Consider the following 22,397-nt stretch of genomic DNA (forward strand, 5'->3'; position numbering starts at 1 on the left):
GTTGTATCAATGACCACTGAGTGTTCATTTCACCTGCAAATTATGGCTGTGTAACCACCACATAATTGAAGTTATCACATACAGACTTATAAACTTATGACTCTGATAGCTTCACATTGCTACACAGTAATAGGTTTTGCCTAATGGTCAATTTTACATATGAATGTTGCTTTGAGACTGGGCAGCTCAACAATCAGGGCTGTAGATGTCGCCTGGGAGATGTGCAGTGCGTGCTTAAAGCCATAATGAGAGGAAACATATTATTGAATGGAGAAAACAGGCTCACCCCTAAGCTTTAGGGCTGATATAAGCATGGCACGTCTTTTGCATTATGTGATATTCTTCTTTTATTTGTGTTAGGCTGTGATTGTATGGCATAATGTTAACTGTACTTGGCAGTACTAGACCTGCATGTCCTTTGGATGGTGCCAGTGGGTCAGAGTATTCTACTGTTGAGGCAATGCAATGACTGCTAAGTGGGCCACTTATAAAACATTGTCAGTACAAACACGTAATGCCTTGACCAAAATTATGTTTGTAGAATACTACATTGGATTTTAAGCCTTGTTTCAGTAGGTAGCTAGTACTTGAAACTGTTTTATACTATCTTCTGGTTTTAAAATCCAGCAAGTATGCAAAATGTCTTTCCATGGGGCTGCTGGGTAGCTCATTTGGTTAGAGCACCACACTGTTGCATGAACAAGCTCTATGGTCTTGGGTTAAATTCGGGCCGTGCCAGTGCTGATTGTGGCTGGTAGCAGCATAATGCAACGTGTAATTGGCAATTGCATCACCCAGGGTACGGGAGGGCTCAGTCAGTCAGGGGTCCGTGTTTCGTCACTTTCTAGAGACCCCCCCCAGGTTGGGTGGACGCCCGTGGACTGCATAATGAAGCCACATATGTGATGTCTTCCTCCATATCAGCTTTATGCAAGCTTGGATATTATGGGCTCTGATGTGAAAAGAAGCAGGCTGGTAACATCACATTTTTCAGAGGAGAACTGCAATTGTCTGCAATTCACTGTACCAAATCGGCAGGGAGGGATTGTGCATAAACGCGGCTACAAATGGTAACTGGATATTCCAAAATTGGGTGGGATTTGGACATACTCAACCCCACACTGTGTGCCAAATTATTTTTTTTAAATGTGTTTCCGATCGTCTTGTCAGTTTGTTGTGAGCTGTGTTATTTGTCAGACTGACATTTGAATGTATGTGAATAAAACACAATTTTGTGGATGAGTTTTGGGGAAGACATGGGATCCTTTCACATCTGGGAAGAAAAATCTCTTGAACACATCTGGTACATTGCTAACAGACCATTTATATTGCTTCTGGCCATTCCAATAAATGTATTTTGTGTTATACTGTACATCTATTTTTTCTAATTAATTGAAATCAAATCATATTATATCTCTACAGAAAAGATATTTCTGGATGTGAAAGATGTGTGGTGAAGCATGCAAGGTTTGCAGCATATTGGACTTGAATATTTATTATGTAAGTTCAAAAGTCTGAATTCTTAGATACTAGTTGACATTAGAATCTCTGCACAGAAAATCATACCAAAATCAAAATTTTCAGAGGATAATTGTTTCTGGTTTGCAACTGCTTATGTACGTGTTTCTTGGACGCACTGTACACATTATTTTCTTGGTAATACAACTAGATTTGGACTAGAGATCGATGTGGTGCCCCAGCCCCAATGCCGATAGCCCTGCAGTGCAAGCACTATTTAGTGAATCAGACTACGGTAATCAATTGCTTGTGGATTACGTTCCCTCAAGATCATCATCAGGTAAGATTTGACTTGATTGTTATACAACTTTGTTTTATTAATTATTTTTTAGCAAGCAGCCTAATCCGCCTGGTTATGTGCCATTTGCGATATGATTAGCTAGTAGGCTATTTTTCTTTATTATCCGTGACGCCTGTGAGTTTGTGACGTTTGTTGTCAAAGCAGTATAGGGCTCCCAATGTTTTATAATTGCTGACGTGCTGATAATGTGCACTTAAACTTTTTTTTTAATTATTTTTTTTTATTGCAAATCTAAAATTGTGGAATACAGAGCTAAATCAATAAAAAATATATACGGCTGTGTCCCAAATGTTATGATGGCCACTGCATTGCATTGGAAAACATTGGGGAGGAGTTTTAATTTCTGAACCTGGATCGTCCACCTGTGCGCACATGCATAATGAAAAGGTAGACCAACTGGGTTGATTTCATGGTGAAAGTTAATTTCTTTTGTTGGTGACTGAAGTTTTTAACCACTAACACACACATAAGACAAAGCTGCTGATGTCACCAGTAGCTTTCATGCCTAATGAAAAGATAGTCCACTTCCCTTCCATTATTGTAAAATATTTAGATACCCACTGTTGTTGATTCTCTGTGATCGTGGCAGCTTTTGAAGTTGAGTAATTGATTAATCTTGAACAGCAATGCAATATTCATGACTTGGTCTGAATAGCGAGAGGGTGTTCGCCTCAAAGAACCACTCTCTCTTACCTGTGATTATGTTGCACATTTGGTTTTGAATTGGTGCAGTGGCTAGCTCTTGCTAAAAAAAAAGGCTGTCCAGGAGACAGCCATTGCATACAGACTCTTGATTTTGAAAATGCATGGGCACCATTGCTTGTAGTGCTCACTGGTACTCAGGTCTGCGATGAACATCAGAGAGACATTATCACATTTTCTGAAAGGGGCAATGTTTAGCTTAGGAAGGTTGCTGGACTTTTTCTTGCGACGAAGAAAGACTGGGTCGTACCGGAAGGGATCATGGAAAAGTCGAAGCTACACTGTCACAGATGTCAGGTACTTGGGTATGGAAAATTGTGCGTATGGAACAAGATGTTATAGAGGCCTCGTTTCCTGATTTGAATCTGGCTTTGTGCAAGATTCAGCGCTAATGTTGATGTTTTAGTTCAGTTTAGTTGATGTTGTGCTTGTTTCTAGTTTTCAACTAAATATTTGATATTTCATTTTAACATTGTTTCTGCTTCAGATTCAATGTTGATCATTACTTATAATTGCCACAAAACCAAAGTTTTCCCAGTAAGATATGTTCCTTATACAACTTTGTTTGATAGTAACACTGAGATTAGTTTCGCACTCCCGTTGATAATCACATTGCTTTTTGCTTATAGGGATAGAAAAAACAGCAAAAGGGTTCTGTTACAGTATAGTCGAGTTGGTTTTCATACCTATGTGAACGCTGGTATAAATAATAATGTTGTATAAATAGCATACCATTTGTGGGAAATTAGATACTGTGACCACGTAGAAGCTTTTGTTCCAATTTGCATTGTGGAGTTAATATGAATTTAATGACTGTTAGTAAATATTGTGTTTAATGGAACAGTCCAGTAAAAATGTGAAATATTAATAGCTGTGGATGAATGGAGCAATATGCTAATGTGACAGAGCAGGGATGATTATTTCCCTTTTTTTTAGCAAATTGCAGCTGTAGGCTGCCACTTTTCATCAGAACCTTTCTTTCAGTTAGAGGATGATACTGGGTGGTGGATGTTAAGGTCATGGTGCATTCCAGTACTCATGGCTCTGAGATTAGAACAGGACATGTACACTGCTCCTGCATTACACTTTTTCTTTTTGCCTGCAAATGCACCTATGTGGCTTCACTGATTTTATAATCGGGTACAGCAGAAGCCGTTCTCATCAATTTATAAGCCAATTAATGCACAAGCGTATTCTTTTAAACCCTTGTAGGTAACTCAAACATTTGTTTGCCAGATAGTAAGGAAACACATCAACAACAAGTCTTTCTACAGTACAAATCAGAATGTTTCAGGAGATGCTCCTTTTAGACAGCTACTGGAACACAATGTAGTATCAGCGGATTCATTGAGGCAACACTTGATATCGCAATCGAATTGAAGGAAGAAAGGCATCGGAGCATCTCCGGTGTTGAGTTTGTGTAAAACCTGTGAAGTTCATTGTGGCCAAGTGTGTATTGTTATTTGTAATATGATTTAAATGGAGCATGACCAATGGACCCGTGATTCTCTCCACAGGCCCCTGGACAATGAGACCCTGTTTTTGTCCACTTCACTGGAGGAGGATTCCGTGTTTGCGGAACCGTCCCAGATGCCTGACGGCTCCTTGGAGCCTCGGTCTCCAGAGTCTCTGCCCACCATCTCCACTGCACCCTCCGAGTCCTCCACACCTAACGCCTCGCGAGAAACTGCCCCCGGGGGAGTGAGTGTGCGGAAACGTCGCCGCCTTGCTGCCAGCCCTGGGGGGCTTCGCTGGAACTCTGCAGGTACCTGGCTCCACCCTTCCTCTTTCAGAGTACTGCTTACTGTACTCCAACCTGCCCCCCTGTCTGTTCTGCTTACTGTACTCCACCTGCCTGTCACTGTACTGCTTACTATAGTCTTTAGGTTAGATTAGATTAGATTAGCCTTTATTGTCACTCTTAAGAGAAATTTGTCTTGGGCATTCGAGAGACACAGGTGACGTATACATGTGTAATCAACTACAGTTAGCATGCAGTAGTCCACCCTTTCTCTCTCACTATACTGCTGACTATACTTCACCCTGCCCCTCTGACTGTACTCATTACTGTACTCCACCTGCATATAACTATACTGCTTACTAAACTCCACCCCACCTTTGTTATTGTACTGTTTACCATACTCCAACCTGCCTTTCTCACTGTACTGCTTACTATACTCCACCCTGCCTATTTTACTATATTACATTACATTACATTTATTTGGCAGACGCTTTTATCCAAAGCAACATACAAAAGTGAATTTCATGGTCATGGACAACTACAGAACACAGGTTCAATAAGATACGATACTCATTTCATACAGCTATTTCTAGCCAAGAACACAGTTTAGTTCACACAGTGAACACTATTCTGACCGAATTTATCCCAAGCCAAACTAGGGAGAAGAACAAGCTACGTTATTAGGACAAATACAATTTACTAAAAAGTGCTGGAATGGGGGTACATTTATCATGAGTGTCATGAAAGGGGGGGATTTAAAGTGAAATGATGTACAGAGTGGTGATAGTTAGTCCAGGTATAGTCTGAAGAGATACATCTTCAGACCACGGCGGAAGATGGGTAGTGTGGGAGAGGTTCGAAGAGGGACAGGGGGTTCATTCCACCACTGGGGAGCTAGGGTGGAGAAGCTCTGTGATCCCTTTACTCGGGTGGGAGGGGGTACAAGGCGCCCTGCTGCTGCAGAGCGGAGTGGTCGAGCAGAAGTATAGAATCGAATCATGTCCTGCAAATAGATAGGGGCCATCCTGTTGGCTGCAGTGTAGGCGAGGGTCAGGACTTTGAACCTGATCCTGGCAGTGACCAGTAGCCAGTGGAGTAACCGCAGCAGAGGAGTGACATGGGAGAATTTGGGAAGGTTGTAGATGAGATGAGTCGGGCAGTGGCATTTTGAATCATCTGTAGTGGCTGTATGGCACAAGCTGGCAGGCTTGCAAGGAGTGAGTTGCAGTAAACAAGGCGGGAGGTCACCATAGCCTGGACACGCAGCTGGGTGGAGTGCGTAGTCAGGTATGGTTGAATCCTTCTGATGTTGTACAGAAAGAATTTGCAGGACCGTGATGTTGCCTTGCTGTGCTTGAGGTCCAGTTGGTCGTCCAGGACCACCCCCAGGCTCTTTGCAGAGTGAGAGGCAGTCACGGTGGTGCCATCAACCGTAATTGAGAGCTCACGTAGTAGGGAGGTCTTGTATGGGAAGAACAGCAGCTCAGTTTTGTTGAGGTTGAGCTTCAGGTGGTGGCTGGCCATCCAGGTAGAGATGTCAGCCAGGCAGGAAGATATTTTATCATCAACCTGTGAGGCAGAGGGGGGGAAAGAAGAGAAGAATTGTGTGTCCTCTGCATAACAATGATAGGAGAAGCCGTGTGAATTAATAACTAAACCAAGAGATGTGGTGTATATGGAGAACAGCAGAGGACCCAGTACAGATCCCTGTGGTACTCCCGTAACAAAGGTATGAGAAGCGGAGGCAGACCCCATCCAGGTGACCTGGTAGGACCTATCTGCAAGATAGGAAGCAAACCAAGACAGGGCGGTCCCAACAATGCCCATCTCAGCCAAGGTGGAGAGGAGTGTTTTGTGGTTGACCGTGTCGAATGCTGCAGACAGGTCAAGGAGGATCAGGACAGAGGAGAGGCATGAGGCTCGTGCAGTGGCGACTGCCTCCGTCACAGCCAGGAGGGCAGGCTCTGTTGAGTGCCCAGATCGGAAGCCAGACTGGTGAGGGTCTAGAAGGTTGTTCTATTATACTATATTATAAACTGTCCCTCTATATATACTGCATACCGTAGTCTGGCCTACACTCCACCTGGAGGGCTGTAGGCAGGTTACAGTGGTGCTTTAAAATATATTTTGGCAAAATACTAGCTTAGTCTGTGCTGTACAGTTTTAAGCCATTTTTATTGCAGCAGTTTCTGCTTTGTCTTGTGTCTTGTCTCGCTTCAACTTACATGATACATAGTTTGTAATTAGACTAAGGGCTCTGTTTTCCAGAATCAATGCTGCACGTTTCATGGGCACAGTCATTGACTATTGAATGTTGATATTGTCATAACCAGATGGGGAGCGAACAGTTCAAAGTGCGTGGTGCAGGTAGAAATTGGGCTGGAATATGCTGTATATATTATCAGTGGGTATGTTTCTGCTGGATTCATTCATAGCCAATTAAATGACCTCTTTTCATTCCGTTTAAGAGCTGTGTGCTTTGTGCAGGGCATACTGCCAATTTTCGTCTTCTACCACTGCAATGGAAGTTGAGGATAAGGATATACTGTACTAATCAGACATTTCTCTTAGATGTTCTTTTGTGAGAGGAGTAGAGTTGGGCTTTCACTTTGTTGGAATTGTCTTCCTCCAGAATTTCAGTAAAACATTTTCTAATTGTTTATTATGGGCCGGTTTCAATTTACCATTAAACATGTAGCTTTAACGCACTATCCAACAGTATCTTGAAGTTTCATTTAACAAAAATAAAACCAGGGAAGATCATAACAATGCCAGTGATCCCATTCACAACAGTAAAATGACTCGGTATGAACTGTTGTTCCGATGAAAGAAAGCATATAACACATGATTTTATCATTAATTCACAACAATGGCATGGCTTACTTAATCTAAACTGAAGGAATTAAAATTATAAAAAGAAAAAAGATATTGAACAATAAATTCAAAGTGTGCATTCTTTCCTCCTTATAGAATTTATATCAAAGTGGAATAGGACCGCGTATGATCCCTGAAAACTGTTGATTGGCTTTTGAATACGGTGTGGTCATGTCCACATGGTATGAGAGAGCCCCAAAATGAGAAATCCGCCGCACGCTGGGCTGTGACTGGTGCTGTCGACGTGGTCTGAGCCGGCAGGAGGTGAGAGCACAATGAAAGCCCTCACACTGAACTGTTCAATACACACCCTATTAAACACAACATATTGATCCCAGTGGGTCTACTGTCATGTCAGTACAATACTAACCAGCGCAAGTATTGCCATACCCATACATAAACGGTACATGTGACAAACCACCTGACCACCTGATCCTCATAATCTAAGGCAGAGACTTGAATAATCGCACTGGTGTGCAGGAAAGACAGAAGAGGAGAATAACACATTAAAAAGGCCCCACATATTACGAAAAAACATATACATTATATTTTGTTTGTAATACATAATTTAAGTTTGAGCAGGCTGATATAGCATCTTTTGTTGGGAGAATGTTTTATGCTTGGAGGTCATGCTTTGGAACTTGCACACGATCAAAAAAGTACCCCAAAGTTAGTGAGGAGACTGAAGAAGGGTGATTGCTGAGAGTGCCTGGCAGCACTGTTTTTATTTTTTATTTTAGTTGTTTATTTTTTCAAGGTTCGCATCTAGCCTTTTATTTTTGTGTTTATTGTGCTTGCAACCTTAGGGCTCCAGCATAATAAAGAACCAAATTGTGTAACTTTTCTTTTGTGTAAAAACGGGTGGGTAGGGACCACAGATGAAAATTAGCTCTTGAGCTAACTCTGGCACTGTACCATTTGACGCAACTGTGGAAATGTTGAGTACTGTGTGTTGTCCCTTTTAAATAAACAAATGATAAATAAATAATCAATAAATAAATAATCGTGCTTACCAGTAAGAAACAGCGAAATATTAAAAAGCTGACGCATTGTGAGGGAAGGTTGACCAGGCAGTTTTGATTTGTCTTTCACCTCATATGAATAAACAAAGGACGGTTTTGTGTAACCTCACCTGAGCTTGTGAAGGAGCCATAGAGAGAGTGGGGCAGATTGCCGAGACAAAGAACAGATCCCACTGTGTGGCAGTTCTTTAATGCCCTGTTATGGTATAGAATGTGTGCTGTATGTTGACATTACCATGTGCGCTCCAGTATAAATTTCTTTTCTTTACTTAAATAATTTGGGGGAGTGAAAATACTTGGGAACTGCACACCTGACCTAGCAGCTTTGCACAGTTGGGGGCAGATTGTTTATTGTGAAGAGATATTAAAGCAGTGAACGGTGAAGGGGAGATGTGGGCATTCAGTTCAACTCACACTTTGATTGACAGTTATTAGTGAAAGAGGAGTCAGTCCTGTCCAAAAAGTTTCTGCTCTAGACTTCCTCTAAATTTCAGTAACCTTCTATAGATAGTGCAGTATTCGACATTTACCTCATTAAGACTGCAAGCGATTATTTTTGTGTTTGTTTCTCAGTATCAGTGGGTAAGTATCTCAGAATAATAATATACAGAGATAACTTGAGATTTTAAAGAAGCCCATAAAACTTTTGCTGATATTGAAATGGTTAGTATTAGATTTGTATTTTTACTGTATGGTAGTGGTGTCCCTGCCTACTTTGGAAATCTGTTGCACAGCTCTTAGCTGGATTACTTCCTATCTTGATAGATGCTTCCTCTAGAAAGCATGGGAGGGGATGGGCACTGTTTCCAGACCTCGTAACCTCTCAACGGGTATCCCCTGGGTTCAGGCCTTGGGCCTCTCCTCCTCTCTCTTTACGCTCTCTAAACTTCTTCATTCTGAAATGTCCCCCCACGGCCTGCATTATCACTGCTATGCTGATGACACACAGCTTTTTCTCCTTCCACTCCTTGGTCTCAGCACATCTCAGCTTGCCTGTACGATAGCTATAGTGGAGGTTTTACTAGACAACAAACTGTCCCTCTCTAAGAACTTCACAGTGGGCCAGTATGCAGGGTGTGCATGGTCTTACATTAAACCTCTCATCTCCTGCTTCTAGCCACCTATTTCAGCTCGCATCAGTTTTAAAGCCTTGGTTCCAGCCTATCACACAGCTGAATTAACCATTCTGCCATATATTCTGCTGCCTTTTGGGCGCCAGGCAAGAGTCATTTGCCAAAAGCCCAATCCCACTGCTGTAGGCCATGACCAGACACTCGGTGGTGTTGATTTAAAATCTATTATATCTATAGTTTCCTTGAAAAAAGGTCACACAGCCCTAAAATGTTGCATATGCACGGCCCATGCCTTTTTACCACATGCTTACCAGATTACATTTGTTTGGGCCACTGCATTCAATTTCCTGCACTTTTACACACTGATGACAACATTTCCTCTTCAACCAGCAGTCATACACACACAAAACTTTGTCGTAGTAATCTATGGGCCCAGGAACTCAGTCATTTTGAAATATGTATGTTATTTTTTCTTATAACATTATGCTTGTGAGAGGAATATTTTGTTTGCATTGAAAACCACTGTGTAATTTCTCAGAGATCGTTTTAATGGGCTTGATTTGCAGTAAAGTTCAGCAAGTACTTTGGCTGGTTATTTTCATAAACACACAGCTGTCGACTGCACACATCTCACATTTAAGTGCAAATATGACCATGTTACATGAGATAACTGCTAGCTTTAGTGGTGGTGTGAAATTTGATCAATGTGCTAGATGAAATGACTAATGAGTTTGCATTTGGTCTCTGAGTTGCTTTATGCTGGGCTGAAAATAGAGCCTTTACACATTTGTTAAATTGAGCAAATCTGGTTGTCACTTGTCATTTTTTAGTCATTGATTTCTAAAAAGAATTCTTAGGCATAAATGACTAAATACCTACGTGCTTTGCCAGGCAATTAAAAGTAGTCATGATGGTCATCAAAATGTTCCTGGTTTGAATGCCACTGAATACATTTCTGATTTTTGACTGGACCACAACAGCGGGGCCAGCCCTACAAACGCGAATGTCTGTGACTAAGTGAGTGACTGAGTGCGTGATGAACTTACCATTGGTCGGCCGGATCATGTGTGTTAGGTCCAGCCATATACTGGGTTTTAACCTGGTCTTGTTAAATATTTCAAAATAGGAAATAAATCTGATAAACCTTAAAGGATGCAGTGTTTGTGTAGGGTAGTGAGGCACCAGTCTTCTGCTCTCTGAGGTCTTTACATGCTCTAGGCCTCTTATATATTTATACATCAACAATGTTTTTATTTATACTGTATACCAGTCGGTTTGTGTAGAGCTGCTAGTAAATAACAATGAGGGATTAGAAGGGAAGTAACACTCTATAAATGATCACCTCAGGAAAGCTCCTGGTTGGCTTATTGCAGTGCAGCTCTTCAGGCACAGTGATTAATATCAGCGAATCAATATTTCATCAAAATGGCCAGTTTGCTACAGCAGGCAAGCTACTCTGTCGTGTAATTGAGCCGATTGAGGTCAGGGATTGTTTTCAAGAGCTGTATAAGTGATTGTGGTGTCATTTCAGTGTTGATCCCTGCTGGCCGCACTATGCACAACTGTGGGTTTGGCTGACTCAAAGGAACCGCTGGTGTGGACCTCCATTAATTTTGTTTTTTTTGTCTGAGAAGACTAATGCTGTTTGGGGAAATATCACAATGTTCTCTTGTGTTTCTGTGTCTGCAGTAAGCACACCACCCCTCTGCAATGTCCTAAGTTTTGTAGGGGTACAAATGACCACAAATAAACATTTAACATTTTTCACGTCATCAAATTTAACTTTTTACTTAATACCAAAACAGTAAGTTAACACAGGCAACGGAAGGTTGACATCTCCATGACTAAATATAATTCCTTCTGTCTGTTGCTCTGGCTCTGGTGAAATATGTCCATTTGTTATACCATAATGTGGGGAAGGAAGTTCCTCTTTATATCAGTTTGTTGTTAAGCATGGCAACCCGTTTTTTGGAAATTATACTGGTTGTTTTAGCATGATAAATACTTTCTTGTTGTTAGGAGAATTCAAATTTTGTCTCATCTTTCAGACCTAATTGGTCCGTTGACCAATGAGTGAGCCAGTGCTGTGTGGAGTGTAGAGGAGAATATATTGCTATATAACATTGCTGTACATATATTGATATATAACAGCTATATATTGCTGATTGACATTGAATCCTCATTGGCTGATCCACTGGAATCTCAATATGTTTGATTGATGTGTGTATCACAGAATGTGTATTAATTTATTAAGTGGGTAGTTGGCTTGAGAAGTTGAGACTTTTTCTTTGTGCCTATTTACCTTCTTGAAACATTCAATCACGCCTCAGCTAAAAAAAAATGATCGGCAGCAACTAGCAAGATACAGCTCAGCTGGTGATTTTAATTGTTTTAAAAGTTAGTTGTAATTGTTTTGGAAAATAAATTACATTTACCGAAGAAACTGTAGAATCCCCTTTTTCACATACCGTACTGTAAGTGAACATGTGTCACTACAGTGTAGTAACCACTCTATTATGTCCAGAGTGACATCGATCCAGCTGCGTATGCTTGAAAGGCTTAGCACAGTTATTGCTGCCTTGGGCACAAGGGTAAATAAATTATAAAGAACTCTGCCCATGTGATGACTGTACACCACTGTGTCCTCTAAACCACAATGGGATTCTGCTTGGTAAAACTGTCTGCGTTATCACACAGAAGGTCAATTCAAGCTTATGGCTCTAAGAAGTAGGTGCGTTGTCAGATAATGGAAATGTGAAACAATTTCCAACCCATTGTTACTTTGCGTCCAATCCAGCATGAATGATTAAGATAACTTTTTTTGTACTATAGATCATCCCTTCTCTGGAATAAATCAAGGACTGCTTTGTACATTTTGGCAACCATTATTTTCTTATATAATTGGATTACATGTACGGGTATCAGAGTGAAAAAAGAAGGTAGTTGGTACTTATTTCAACCTCGTATCTAGCTGTGTTTAGGAAACACGGATCCATAACTGAAGGAAGCCAACAATTCTTATGTGTGATCACAGTGATATTCTTCATGTTTAAAAATGACTTTGATTGTACCATATGTGCAATTCCATGTTTTAAGGAGATTGTTTGGTGAGCCATTTTGTGTAACTCATTTTCCTGTTGAAAAGCAGGAAAAATTGCCATGATTATCCCCTATTGCTGACAGCCCCCTAGGCTCAATAGAGGGTGCTGTAATACAGTTGTGTCTACACGAACGGACCATGGGAATGGGCACATTATCTTTGTTGGAATGCAAAGGCAGCAGTTTATTTTCACGCAGTTGGTTTCATAGCTCAGCACCCCCTTAGATATCGAACCTTCACTCCAAATGACGGCTTTCACTTTTACCTGACAGCTAGTTTTGACTATCTGTCTTATCAAGTGTCCAGACTGACATAGCTCTTTCTAATATTATTCAGGACAGCTTTGCCTTTTTTAAATGCAATGCCAAAGCCAGGTCAACAAAAGACCATGTCATAAATAAAATAATTAAGACCTGTATATATTGATTTTTTTGAAACCATACTTTTACCAACCATTATGTTTGCAGGCTAATTGTAACACTGCTCATGTAAGTATGGTGGTGATCCTTTTGTAATGTGATGGAAGCATGGCTGTTATCTGAAGGCTTAAAGTGTGGTTTTAGGGTGTAATTTTTTTTTTCTAAATCTAAGGTTATCCAAACATACATTTATTTTCTGTTACAGTTTCTGAATATAAAACACATATCCGCACACACACTTTAATATTTTGTTTTTACAAGCCTTCATATTCAAAATTATTTCACAGGGAAATATGCCATGTATGAGAACGGATGTATGAGTTTTAGAGGTTGGTGGTTGTTTTTTTTTAAATTTTTTCATCAGGATAATCACAGAGAGCAATTAAGAGGATACAATAGTTAGTTTCAGGAAGTAAGTCTGTTCCAGTGACAGCCACAGCAGTGGGAAGCTATAACAAACAATTCTCCAGCCTGTATCATGTTCACTGGGGACCTCATTAACACTTTCCCTTCCTAGTATAGTAGTCATCCTAAACCAGGTGTCATATAATGAATGAAACGGGAAAATACACAATTTGCTCCTTGCTACATGCTTTAATTTAGGGCCTTATTTCTTTGTTCCATTTCTTTTACTATATAGGCATGTGTTAATGCCACACACCAGAGACCCAAGCGTTGGGACTGGTGGTGTGACCGAGCCAAGGATATGAGTACTCCTAATCTAAATATATTGTGTAAATGTGTGCTTACACATATAAATACACCTTTTTTTTGAGTGTATGTGGATGTTTCAGTTCTCAGTTCTTTCTGATTTCAGTTGGCTGGAGCTTTTACCAGACCAGGAACGGTGAGAATAGAACTGCCTGTTTTTTGTCATCAACATCTTTCTCTCCAGCTAAACCTCACACTGTGACAGGAACAGTGCAGCAACAGTTGTCATAGAAACTGGCATTCTTCGCATCACCATAGGCCTATTTTGTTTTGTTCTTTTGATTTCCTGTGTTAATTCAATTCAGCATGCTGTTAAATGTACTTGTTGAGTCACTGCCTTAAAATTATTATTTTTTTTAAATTGCTGTTCTTTTCTCCTGGAACATATGTGAGTTTATAAGCCTTATATTCATGTCTGAAAAGCAAGAAGAGAAAAGAGAAGGGTCTAGTTTCCACTTAGGAATCACGTCATTTACAATGCAGGAAATGACTGGAATGACTACAGAAGACTATTAAGACAATATTCTTCATTTACAGGAAAAGTATTATATAATATAACATACAGAACCTGACAACAAGGTTACTCCTGAATAATTACAGTTTTATCCTGGACTGAACAAATATTAATGTGTTATCTGTTTAATCCCTGGATTTAGTCAAATTAATTTAGCAACTTCATGTGCAAATGGTATTCAGTCAAGATAGGAGTTTAGTCATATTCAGTAAAACCAGTGTTATGTTCAATAGAGGTAGAAATCCAGGAAATGGGAATATGTATGTCCTTGTGGTGACAAGGCTGGAGGCAGGATCTTTTTAAAGGGAAAGTGAGCTTTTATCAAAAAATACATTTGCCTGTCTCAATTTTATTCAGGCATTTTAAAAGTAAAGTTTTGAAAAAAAAAAAGAAAAACTGTTTTTGCCAACAACCAGAACAGAAATGATTCACATAATTGCACATTTTGCTGAGTTTCATTGAAAATTCTCAGTTATCTACAGGGATGTTTTCAAATGTAAAAATCATGTAGTTACAGTGTAATTGCATAGGTATTAGGGCCACTTAATGTAAAATGATACTAAAAAATTGCTTGTGAACAAATTCTCAGCATGTTATGAACAGTTCTCTAACCCTGTCTGGAAACTGTGACTTAATATTGAAAAAAAACACCCAGCCAGTATGCACATTCTAGCAGTGTGGGAAGCTCTGTGTGAGAATGTGAGTAACACCTCATTTGGCAGATTCATTATTTGAGGCGTGCTGAGCTTTTAGCTTAAGGCTGTCTATTTGGGGGAAAAGATCTTAATGATGCCTTCCAGCTCCTTGAATCTCTTGAGGTTGAAGAAAAAAAAAATATCTCAAAACGGACACTAAAATCGACAGGGAAAACTGGGGTCCTATTCATCAGCATTCAACGGTATTTTCATACAGTATTTCACATCCATATTTTAATTATAAATGTAAATTGCGATTATGAATAGTGGATGTTTTCCAGTTCACCATTTGCACCATAAATGAAGGCAATAACAGCCACAGAATCTTACAGGACCCTCCGCACAAGGCGTCTGCACATCCCCAGAAGATACGGACGCAATGTGCCCTATTCTTCACAGATGCTGCAGCTCATGAAGTCACTATGGTTACCATGAAACAGGTTAACCCTGTGCTGGATTGTCAGAGCATTTGGAGTTATGCAGCCATTTAACCAGAGAGGTGAATGTGAATCTGTTGAGACTCAAAGGAGTTATTTGCAGGGTTTTGATAGGTATTACCACTTCAGCAGGAGCATTCTTTCTGTCGTCTTTAACTGGTGCTGGTATCCTTTAACAGTATTGCTGGAATTTCAAGTGATTTACGTCACATAACATAATTCAAATTTAATTTTGTATCTTCTGACTGGATAATATAAAATAAAAACATTAATTTGAACCTCTAGTATTTTATTGGATGTGTCATAATTTGAGCGTAAGTTTTGAAATGCACGCACGTATTCTGTAAAACATACCTGATGTACTTACTTAAACCATTATTCAATAAATGTTTTGACTTCATCAGAATGGGGATCAGTACAACAGGGCGTTCTGCTTTTAGGGTGTTTCGGTCGTCCTGCATATTGACAAGCACGAGGCAAAACAGGCAGATAGCTAAGGGGCATAATATTATTTTATGATACTTTGAATGAGTACCCATAAAATTGGTTATGTCTGGTGCAATGTATCTTCCTTTTCTGGTTTTTTAATGTGTAGGTACTTCTGTTCTCTTGGAGTCTCAGCTTGGTAATAATGAAATCACCTCATGCAACTTTAATTGCCCTGTTGTTAAGTGCGGTGGGAGGACCAGCTGAGCTCAGCTGACCTGTTGGATGAGCTGCATCCAGGCGTGTCTGTCTGTGAAACCCTATCCCTTCTTTTCTGGGCTTCCCAGAAGAGGTGCTGGGCAGAATGAGGAACAGAACTGCCATACATAACACTTCTTAACACTACAGTTCTTAACAGCAACTTTGAAATGATTTTCGTCAATTTGAAAAATAAATAGATAAAAAGTTAATTTTAGGCAAGGTTTATGCTTTGTGTTCTGAGGTAGGTTTTCAGATGAAAATACGGTATTCAGTATAGAAGAATCTGTGAAAGAGTGCCCTTGTAAGAAGTGTGTGGCTTTGTGTGTGAAGTTCTGAATTCAGGTGTACTTATTTAACCCTACCCTAATTCTCAGAGTTGCCTTTTCTATTATCAGTCATACATTACATTATTAAATGTTAGTCTGATTAAATGGAGTGGGTGTCACATTTCTAAGGGGTAAATCTGAAGCCGTTGGTTTTTTTTTTTTTTTTTGGTTATTTTTGCAGCACCCCGGTGCATAATACTGGTGCAGGGTCGAAATGGGGTGGCCTTGGAGAAGAGGGATTTTTTGGCGGTGGGTACTGGCTGTGTCAGGGTTCTAATGGTTCCCCAGGTATTTCTTGTGGGTAAAAAAAACTTGATAGAATGAAGCATGGGACTATAGTGTGATGTGGGAGTGTGAAAATGGAAGGAAGCATGGAAGGATACTGCATTTTGTTTGTTTCTTATGTATTCTGTAGACTTTTCGACAGACGGCAGATGATAAGCACTTCCTGTGGGTGTGCTATGGCAGAGGTGTCAAGTGACTAACAACCAATTGTATTGGTATCCTGTATCAGCCGTCACCTTAGAAACAATGCAACAAAAGAGGAGCAAAGCCAAGGTGAAATGATATATTGCAGAGAAAAGGCTGTTATAGCAAATAACTTCAGGCTACCGTGCATCTTGTATTGTGAACTGTTCAGGGACATTACAGTATTGGGACAAGGCGTTTTGAGGTGGTATATGATAGCCACAATTATTTTTTCCAGATATTGTATGAAACAACAAAATATCCGGGTATAAAATGATTCCTCTGACTTGCCAAGTGGGAAATCCAGCTAAGGCACTCATGCACAGTGCAGTGCCCTATGTAATCACCTGCGTTGACTGGCAGGAAGTCCCTTGGGGTGACGCAAGATTTCGGCAGCAGAGTATTCCCCTGGTCTTTATTCAGCAGCGACTGACAGGTGCGTGCAGTCTACCTGCATCAAGTGCACCAGTAACTACAGCCTCTCAGCCAGTGGATTGCTGTGTGAGGAAGAAGCGGTCAGTTGGCCTAGTGTGTACTGAAGGATGTGCGCCCTAGTCCACACCCTCCCAAAATGGCTGACAACATTGCCGCAATGGGACGGGCCACAGTTGGGATCAATGATTACAAATCGGTGCCAATGAAATGTGACTCATTGCGGTGGGATATGCATTTAATATCCAGGAAAATTAACATCAGTTGAATATTACAGGCCTATTCATGGTTCATGAGCACACACTCTTAGTAACACTGATGAGAGAATAAAGCTCATTGGTACGAAATAATTGAAGAATCATCTCTAAGGTTATGCCCAGTCAAATGTTCTGCTCTGGTGCTGTCAGATGGTCCACAGGGGGTCTTGCCAAACCTGTGATAGGTGACACAGGGCTGGTGTGTGTAGGGCCGGTCTCATCTTGCCGTCCCCAGAGAATTCCTCTGTGGTATTGGTTGTCACCAGGTGTCTATTGTTTCCCTCGTCCAGGGGCGCTTCAGAGGGAGTACGACAGAGCAGACCTGTCCCCCGCGTCTGAGGCCAAGCGCAGCTCCAACGGCGACTCAAACAGCCATGCGGGCATCTGGGGGGACCCGTGCAAGGTAGCCCTGAGGAAGAGCGTCTCGGTGGACGACCGCCTGTACCAGCAGCCGCTCAAAGAGCAGCACAAGCTGCTCAGTCGCCTGGAGAGGGGCAAGAATAAGCTCAGGAACATCCATGTGAGTAGCGCTCTCCCCCAGCTTTAGCGATGGTGAGTGGGTTTCTTCACTCACTTCATTACTGTGGATACTTCTGAAGACTTGTCTGTTGTGGAGCTTTGGCCATGCATGCACTTTCAATACAGTACTTTAAGTGGCTTTCAATAGCATCGCCTTCACTGTTCAAGGGTTCATACTCTAAATGTACTTATATGGTGAAAATATCTGCTCATGAGAATTCGTTGCTGCAACCCAGATTGTGCTCAACATTGTATTTTGTGCTTATATTTTACAAAGACAGAATCTTTTTATTCCTTTGCCCGATTAAGATTAAACAGTACAACCATATTCATGGAACAGTGCCATAATTTATTGTAGTCAAAATCTGTAACTCTTATCTCCTTCATTTCAAGCACGATATGTTTTCATTATACACTTTATTGACAGCGTACATCGGTGTCTCGTGTAGAGTGCTGTTACTGTATATCTGTTAATGCCACTGTAAAGAACCTTTGGAAAAGAGAAGATTTATCTGAGTACATTCAATGAAAATCCTACTTTATTGATATAAAAGTATCTTTACTGTGGCGCATCCAAAGACGGTCAGACAGACAACTGCTCACACAAATTTGCTCCTGCCATGTTCATTGCTGTTGTGATCCATTGTCTTAACATTTATGTAACAACAATTTCCAATGCAAAATAACTTCATTCAGCCTTCTTAGAGCTGATTGAAGCTATGAACTTTCCCTAGAAAACCTTTAGGAGTGTATTTCTGTGCAATTGCCAGCATGTCTATTGAATGGAACTGAAATTCAATTTCAAAGAAGGTAATTGGTGCTGAATAATGCATGGAAACTGTAGATTTGAAGCAGCCTACAAACATCCCCCCTGCAATCTGTCAATCCTTGTGTTCCAAAGCCGGGATCGCCTCGGTATCAGCATGTTGCTGTATGTAAACTTCTGCCATGCATTAAGCACAAGACCCAGGATTATGACAGCTCTCAGACAAGACGAGAAATCAGGCGCGAGTAAACTGAACGTGCCAATAAACTTCCAGTGGGTGGTTTCGGGATGCACTGGAGACCCACGTTCTTTTAATGTAATTTCACATTTGGAAAGTTATTTTTCAGTATGTACGCACATTTAAATGGAAATGTCTTCAGACGTCTCACTAAGTTGGGTGATATAACATCATTTTCACAGAGGAGGGAAATTGACTTTCCCCGTGTTAAATGTAATTGAGCTTTCCATTTTAATATGCAGTTCTTAGTAGCTTTCTAACATTTTCCCCTCCCATGGCCTTAAATGTGTTGATATGAGTGATACTTTATTTTTCAGCTGCAGTTATGGTATTTTCTTTGCTTCCTTACCTCATATGGTTCTGCTTTTTAAACGTTCTGTTAGTTGCAGCAACTGAACGTTAAAGGTAAAGAAAAGGGAAAGTGTGTTGATTTATTTTTTAAATCCTTCCTCATGAGCTTATTGTTTTTAATTATATATTTTTTATGTTGAAGGCATTTGCTCTGATTGATTAGTTTCCAATTCAGAACAGACTTATTAAGAATGTTCTTCAGGGCTGGCACATAATGTATGTGTTTGCTTATGGTCTAATATCAGTAATCAGATTTTGGTGGGAAAGTGATATATAGTGACACAATACTGTTCCATTTGGTTGCATGTCATACGTGTAACAATGTAGCCTTGTCTAAGATCTCATAAGCTAAGCATGGCTGGTCAGTACCTGGAGACACATTGATCATGTCTGAGATGTTTCTCTCCTTCTGTTAATAATTATGTGTTATCTCAATACTAATAATAATAATAATAATAATAATAATAATAATACATATTGTAGCAAATGTTTTTGGTCCAGTATGCCATACGTACTACAAGAAGTTTTCTTTTCTCTAGCCATGCATGTGGTGAAGGACTCAATGAGTCATGTAGCATTGTGACAAAGACTATGCTTAACTTTAAGTGAAACTGGGCTCTTTATAGTCACAGTGACATTTTTAGAAGACGCTGTGGGCCTTTTTGCTATGTTGCTAATTCATTCTGTGGTTCATAAACTATTTAAACATAAACAAGACCCTTATTTGCACAAATATGTAAATTCCACATCATATTTGATCAGTTACAAATAATAGTTCATACTGTATGCTACAACATAAAGGTTAAGCAGTGCTGTCAATCAATTGATATTTAACCTTTTCTTTTTTTATATAAATGCCTGACAGTAGTTGCAATTTGGTTTGTTCAGTTATATTGTGATTTGTAAAATGCAGAATTTAACTTTCCCCAAATTTTTAAAGTCAAATTTAAAGTAATTTGGTAGAACAAATCTTTATGTTTTTGATGAACAGCATTTATCATTGACTGTTGCGGTAGGGAAATGTTCAGAGAATTCAATGATAGATTATTACATTAAAGACAGAACCTCCATTCACAAACTAAGAAATGAACAAGATGATTGACTGGTTTGGAATTGGAGATGAAAGATAATGTTTGACTTATACCCAGTCCATTAATCTTTCTGCAAAATAAACTTCATTCAGCAAGCAAAAGGTTAGTATAAATTACCAGGCCCAAACATCCTGTCCTGACATGAACCTATACACTGAAGCTAAGAAAACATTTACGAGAAGTTCTATGTTGCTTGTTCAAAATTTTTTCATTTATAATTATATAGGGTTATGCCTCTATGTGGCTTAGTTGAGTCTTGGATTTGGTTGGGTTTGGTACAGTTGTTATGATCTGTGACATAATGTAATTTGTTTGGATTGTGCTGTGCCAGAGCTCTGTACCGTAGTTTCCCAAAATTTAGATACCAGTTTTCAGTGTTTTAGCACACTTCCTAGATCAGTGAACCCATCTTTGTGCATCAAAAACAAAATTATAAAAATTCTCAAATGCAGAAAAATGAATCATGCTTGTGGGACACTGGAGTTTCATTGGGAACAGCTCATTCAAGCCTGGCTGACTTTAACATGCCCCATCGTTCCAAATAAAATGCTGGTTCGTAGATATCAGAGAGTACCTTTATGAGCATCTCATAGATATTAGATTTGAAATTCTTGTAGATTCCTGCGAAGTGTTACCTCTCAGGAGCCACAACAAACAACCAAGAGTTTCATCATCAGTTGCTCTTTTAACAGACTGTGACTTTACCATTAAAGAACTTTATGTACAATAAAACATTTGTGACCTGCTAAGTATAGTATCCCGTATAGTATCCACTAAGTATATGGTTTAACATCCCTATGCAGGAAAAGAACTATGGGAAATGTATTGAGTATAAAATTGAGGGTGATGTTAAAACTGTGGCTATAATATGAAAATGGTTTTAAAGTAGCAAACAACTTCATAGAAACAGTTGTTGGATGTGTGTGTGCCATAGCTAGTACTGTGTAACTGGGCTAGGATGGATTTAATTTTGGTTAATGTAACATAACATGACATGGCATAAAATAATGATGAGAACAGGCCACTCAACCCAACATGCTCACGATTTTCCTGCCACTAAAGTATACCTAGTGCTCGGTTTACCTACAAACTAGACAGTATCTAAGCATAGTATCTCATCCACATCTCCGTTGAGGACACACCCCGGAGCGCTACAAGCAAAATGTGAAGTGAGGCGGTAAGAGATATTGAAATTAGCATTTTTAGCAGCATTACATTATGATTACATTATAATTCCATAAAGTTGGTAACAGTAATTATGCAGTGTCATAACAATCTTGACACTGAGTGCACCCCTTAGCGCATGGGAACATTGCACGGTAGCTACTGCCTACACTACCCTGCTCAGATAAGATCCCTCCTGCTACTAGTCTTTGTGTTCTTCCCTGTATTTTATGAATTTATTTTAACTAAATTGTTTAAGTTAATTTCTCTTTTCAATTTTCAACATATATCTACATTTATTTATGTGGCTCTACAATTTCATTGAGTCCATTGATTAGTTTGAATTTTAAAGTAAGAGAAAGGGTAAGTATATTTTCATACCTTGAGTAGGTAAATTAATTCACACGTTTCACATGCTTGGTTCAGCATGTGAAAGCAAGCCGAGAACACCGTAAAGAGGATCATCATTTGGGAATTTTGGGAGCTCTTTAATGAATTTATCCTAGTTTTTTCCATGTATTCACTGAATGCTGTCAAGCCTAGTTAACCTTGCAGCACAGCACTAGTGACAGTGGGAGGCACCATATGCCTCAAAAATCATTGCCAGTTCCTGGGATGGAGACAAACTTACAGAAATTGAAAAATAAACTGAATGAACTGAGTTTTTAAATGTATGAATGCGGAATGCATAAAGTAGCATGAACATTGTCAGTTATGAAAAGATGCATTTGGTCTGATTCATTAGAACAGCAAGATGTGTTTCTTGTCGAGTGTGGCAGGCAACAGAGAACAGAATGTCACGGTCTGACTCAGCAGAGGCTTCTATTAAATCCTGTTCTACCTGGAGATTTTGTTCTAAAATGGTTCAAGGATACTCCTGGCCTGAATACACTGATCTCACGGAAGGTTCAAAGGTATCATTTAGTCCTCTGTCCACTGACATCATTAAATTCACTTTGCATTCAAAACTGTTTTTGTTATTGCAATATAT

At 39.8% G+C, this 22,397-nt stretch overlaps 1 protein-coding gene across 1 annotated transcript in view; it reads left to right on the plus strand.

The window, feature by feature from the left end:
- ankfn1 (ankyrin repeat and fibronectin type III domain containing 1) overlaps nucleotides 1-22,397 on the plus strand; it is a 128,362-nt gene that overhangs the window by 11,935 nt on the left and 94,030 nt on the right. Inside the window, exons 4-5 of the mRNA XM_035407236.1 lie at nucleotides 4,039-4,286; nucleotides 17,568-17,797. Coding sequence (XP_035263127.1) covers nucleotides 4,039-4,286; nucleotides 17,568-17,797 — 478 coding nt within the window. The remainder of the gene's footprint in view (nucleotides 1-4,038; nucleotides 4,287-17,567; nucleotides 17,798-22,397) is intronic.

This window comes from Anguilla anguilla, chromosome 2, assembly GCF_013347855.1.
Source record: "Anguilla anguilla isolate fAngAng1 chromosome 2, fAngAng1.pri, whole genome shotgun sequence".
In the NCBI taxonomy this organism is placed as follows: domain Eukaryota; kingdom Metazoa; phylum Chordata; class Actinopteri; order Anguilliformes; family Anguillidae; genus Anguilla; species Anguilla anguilla.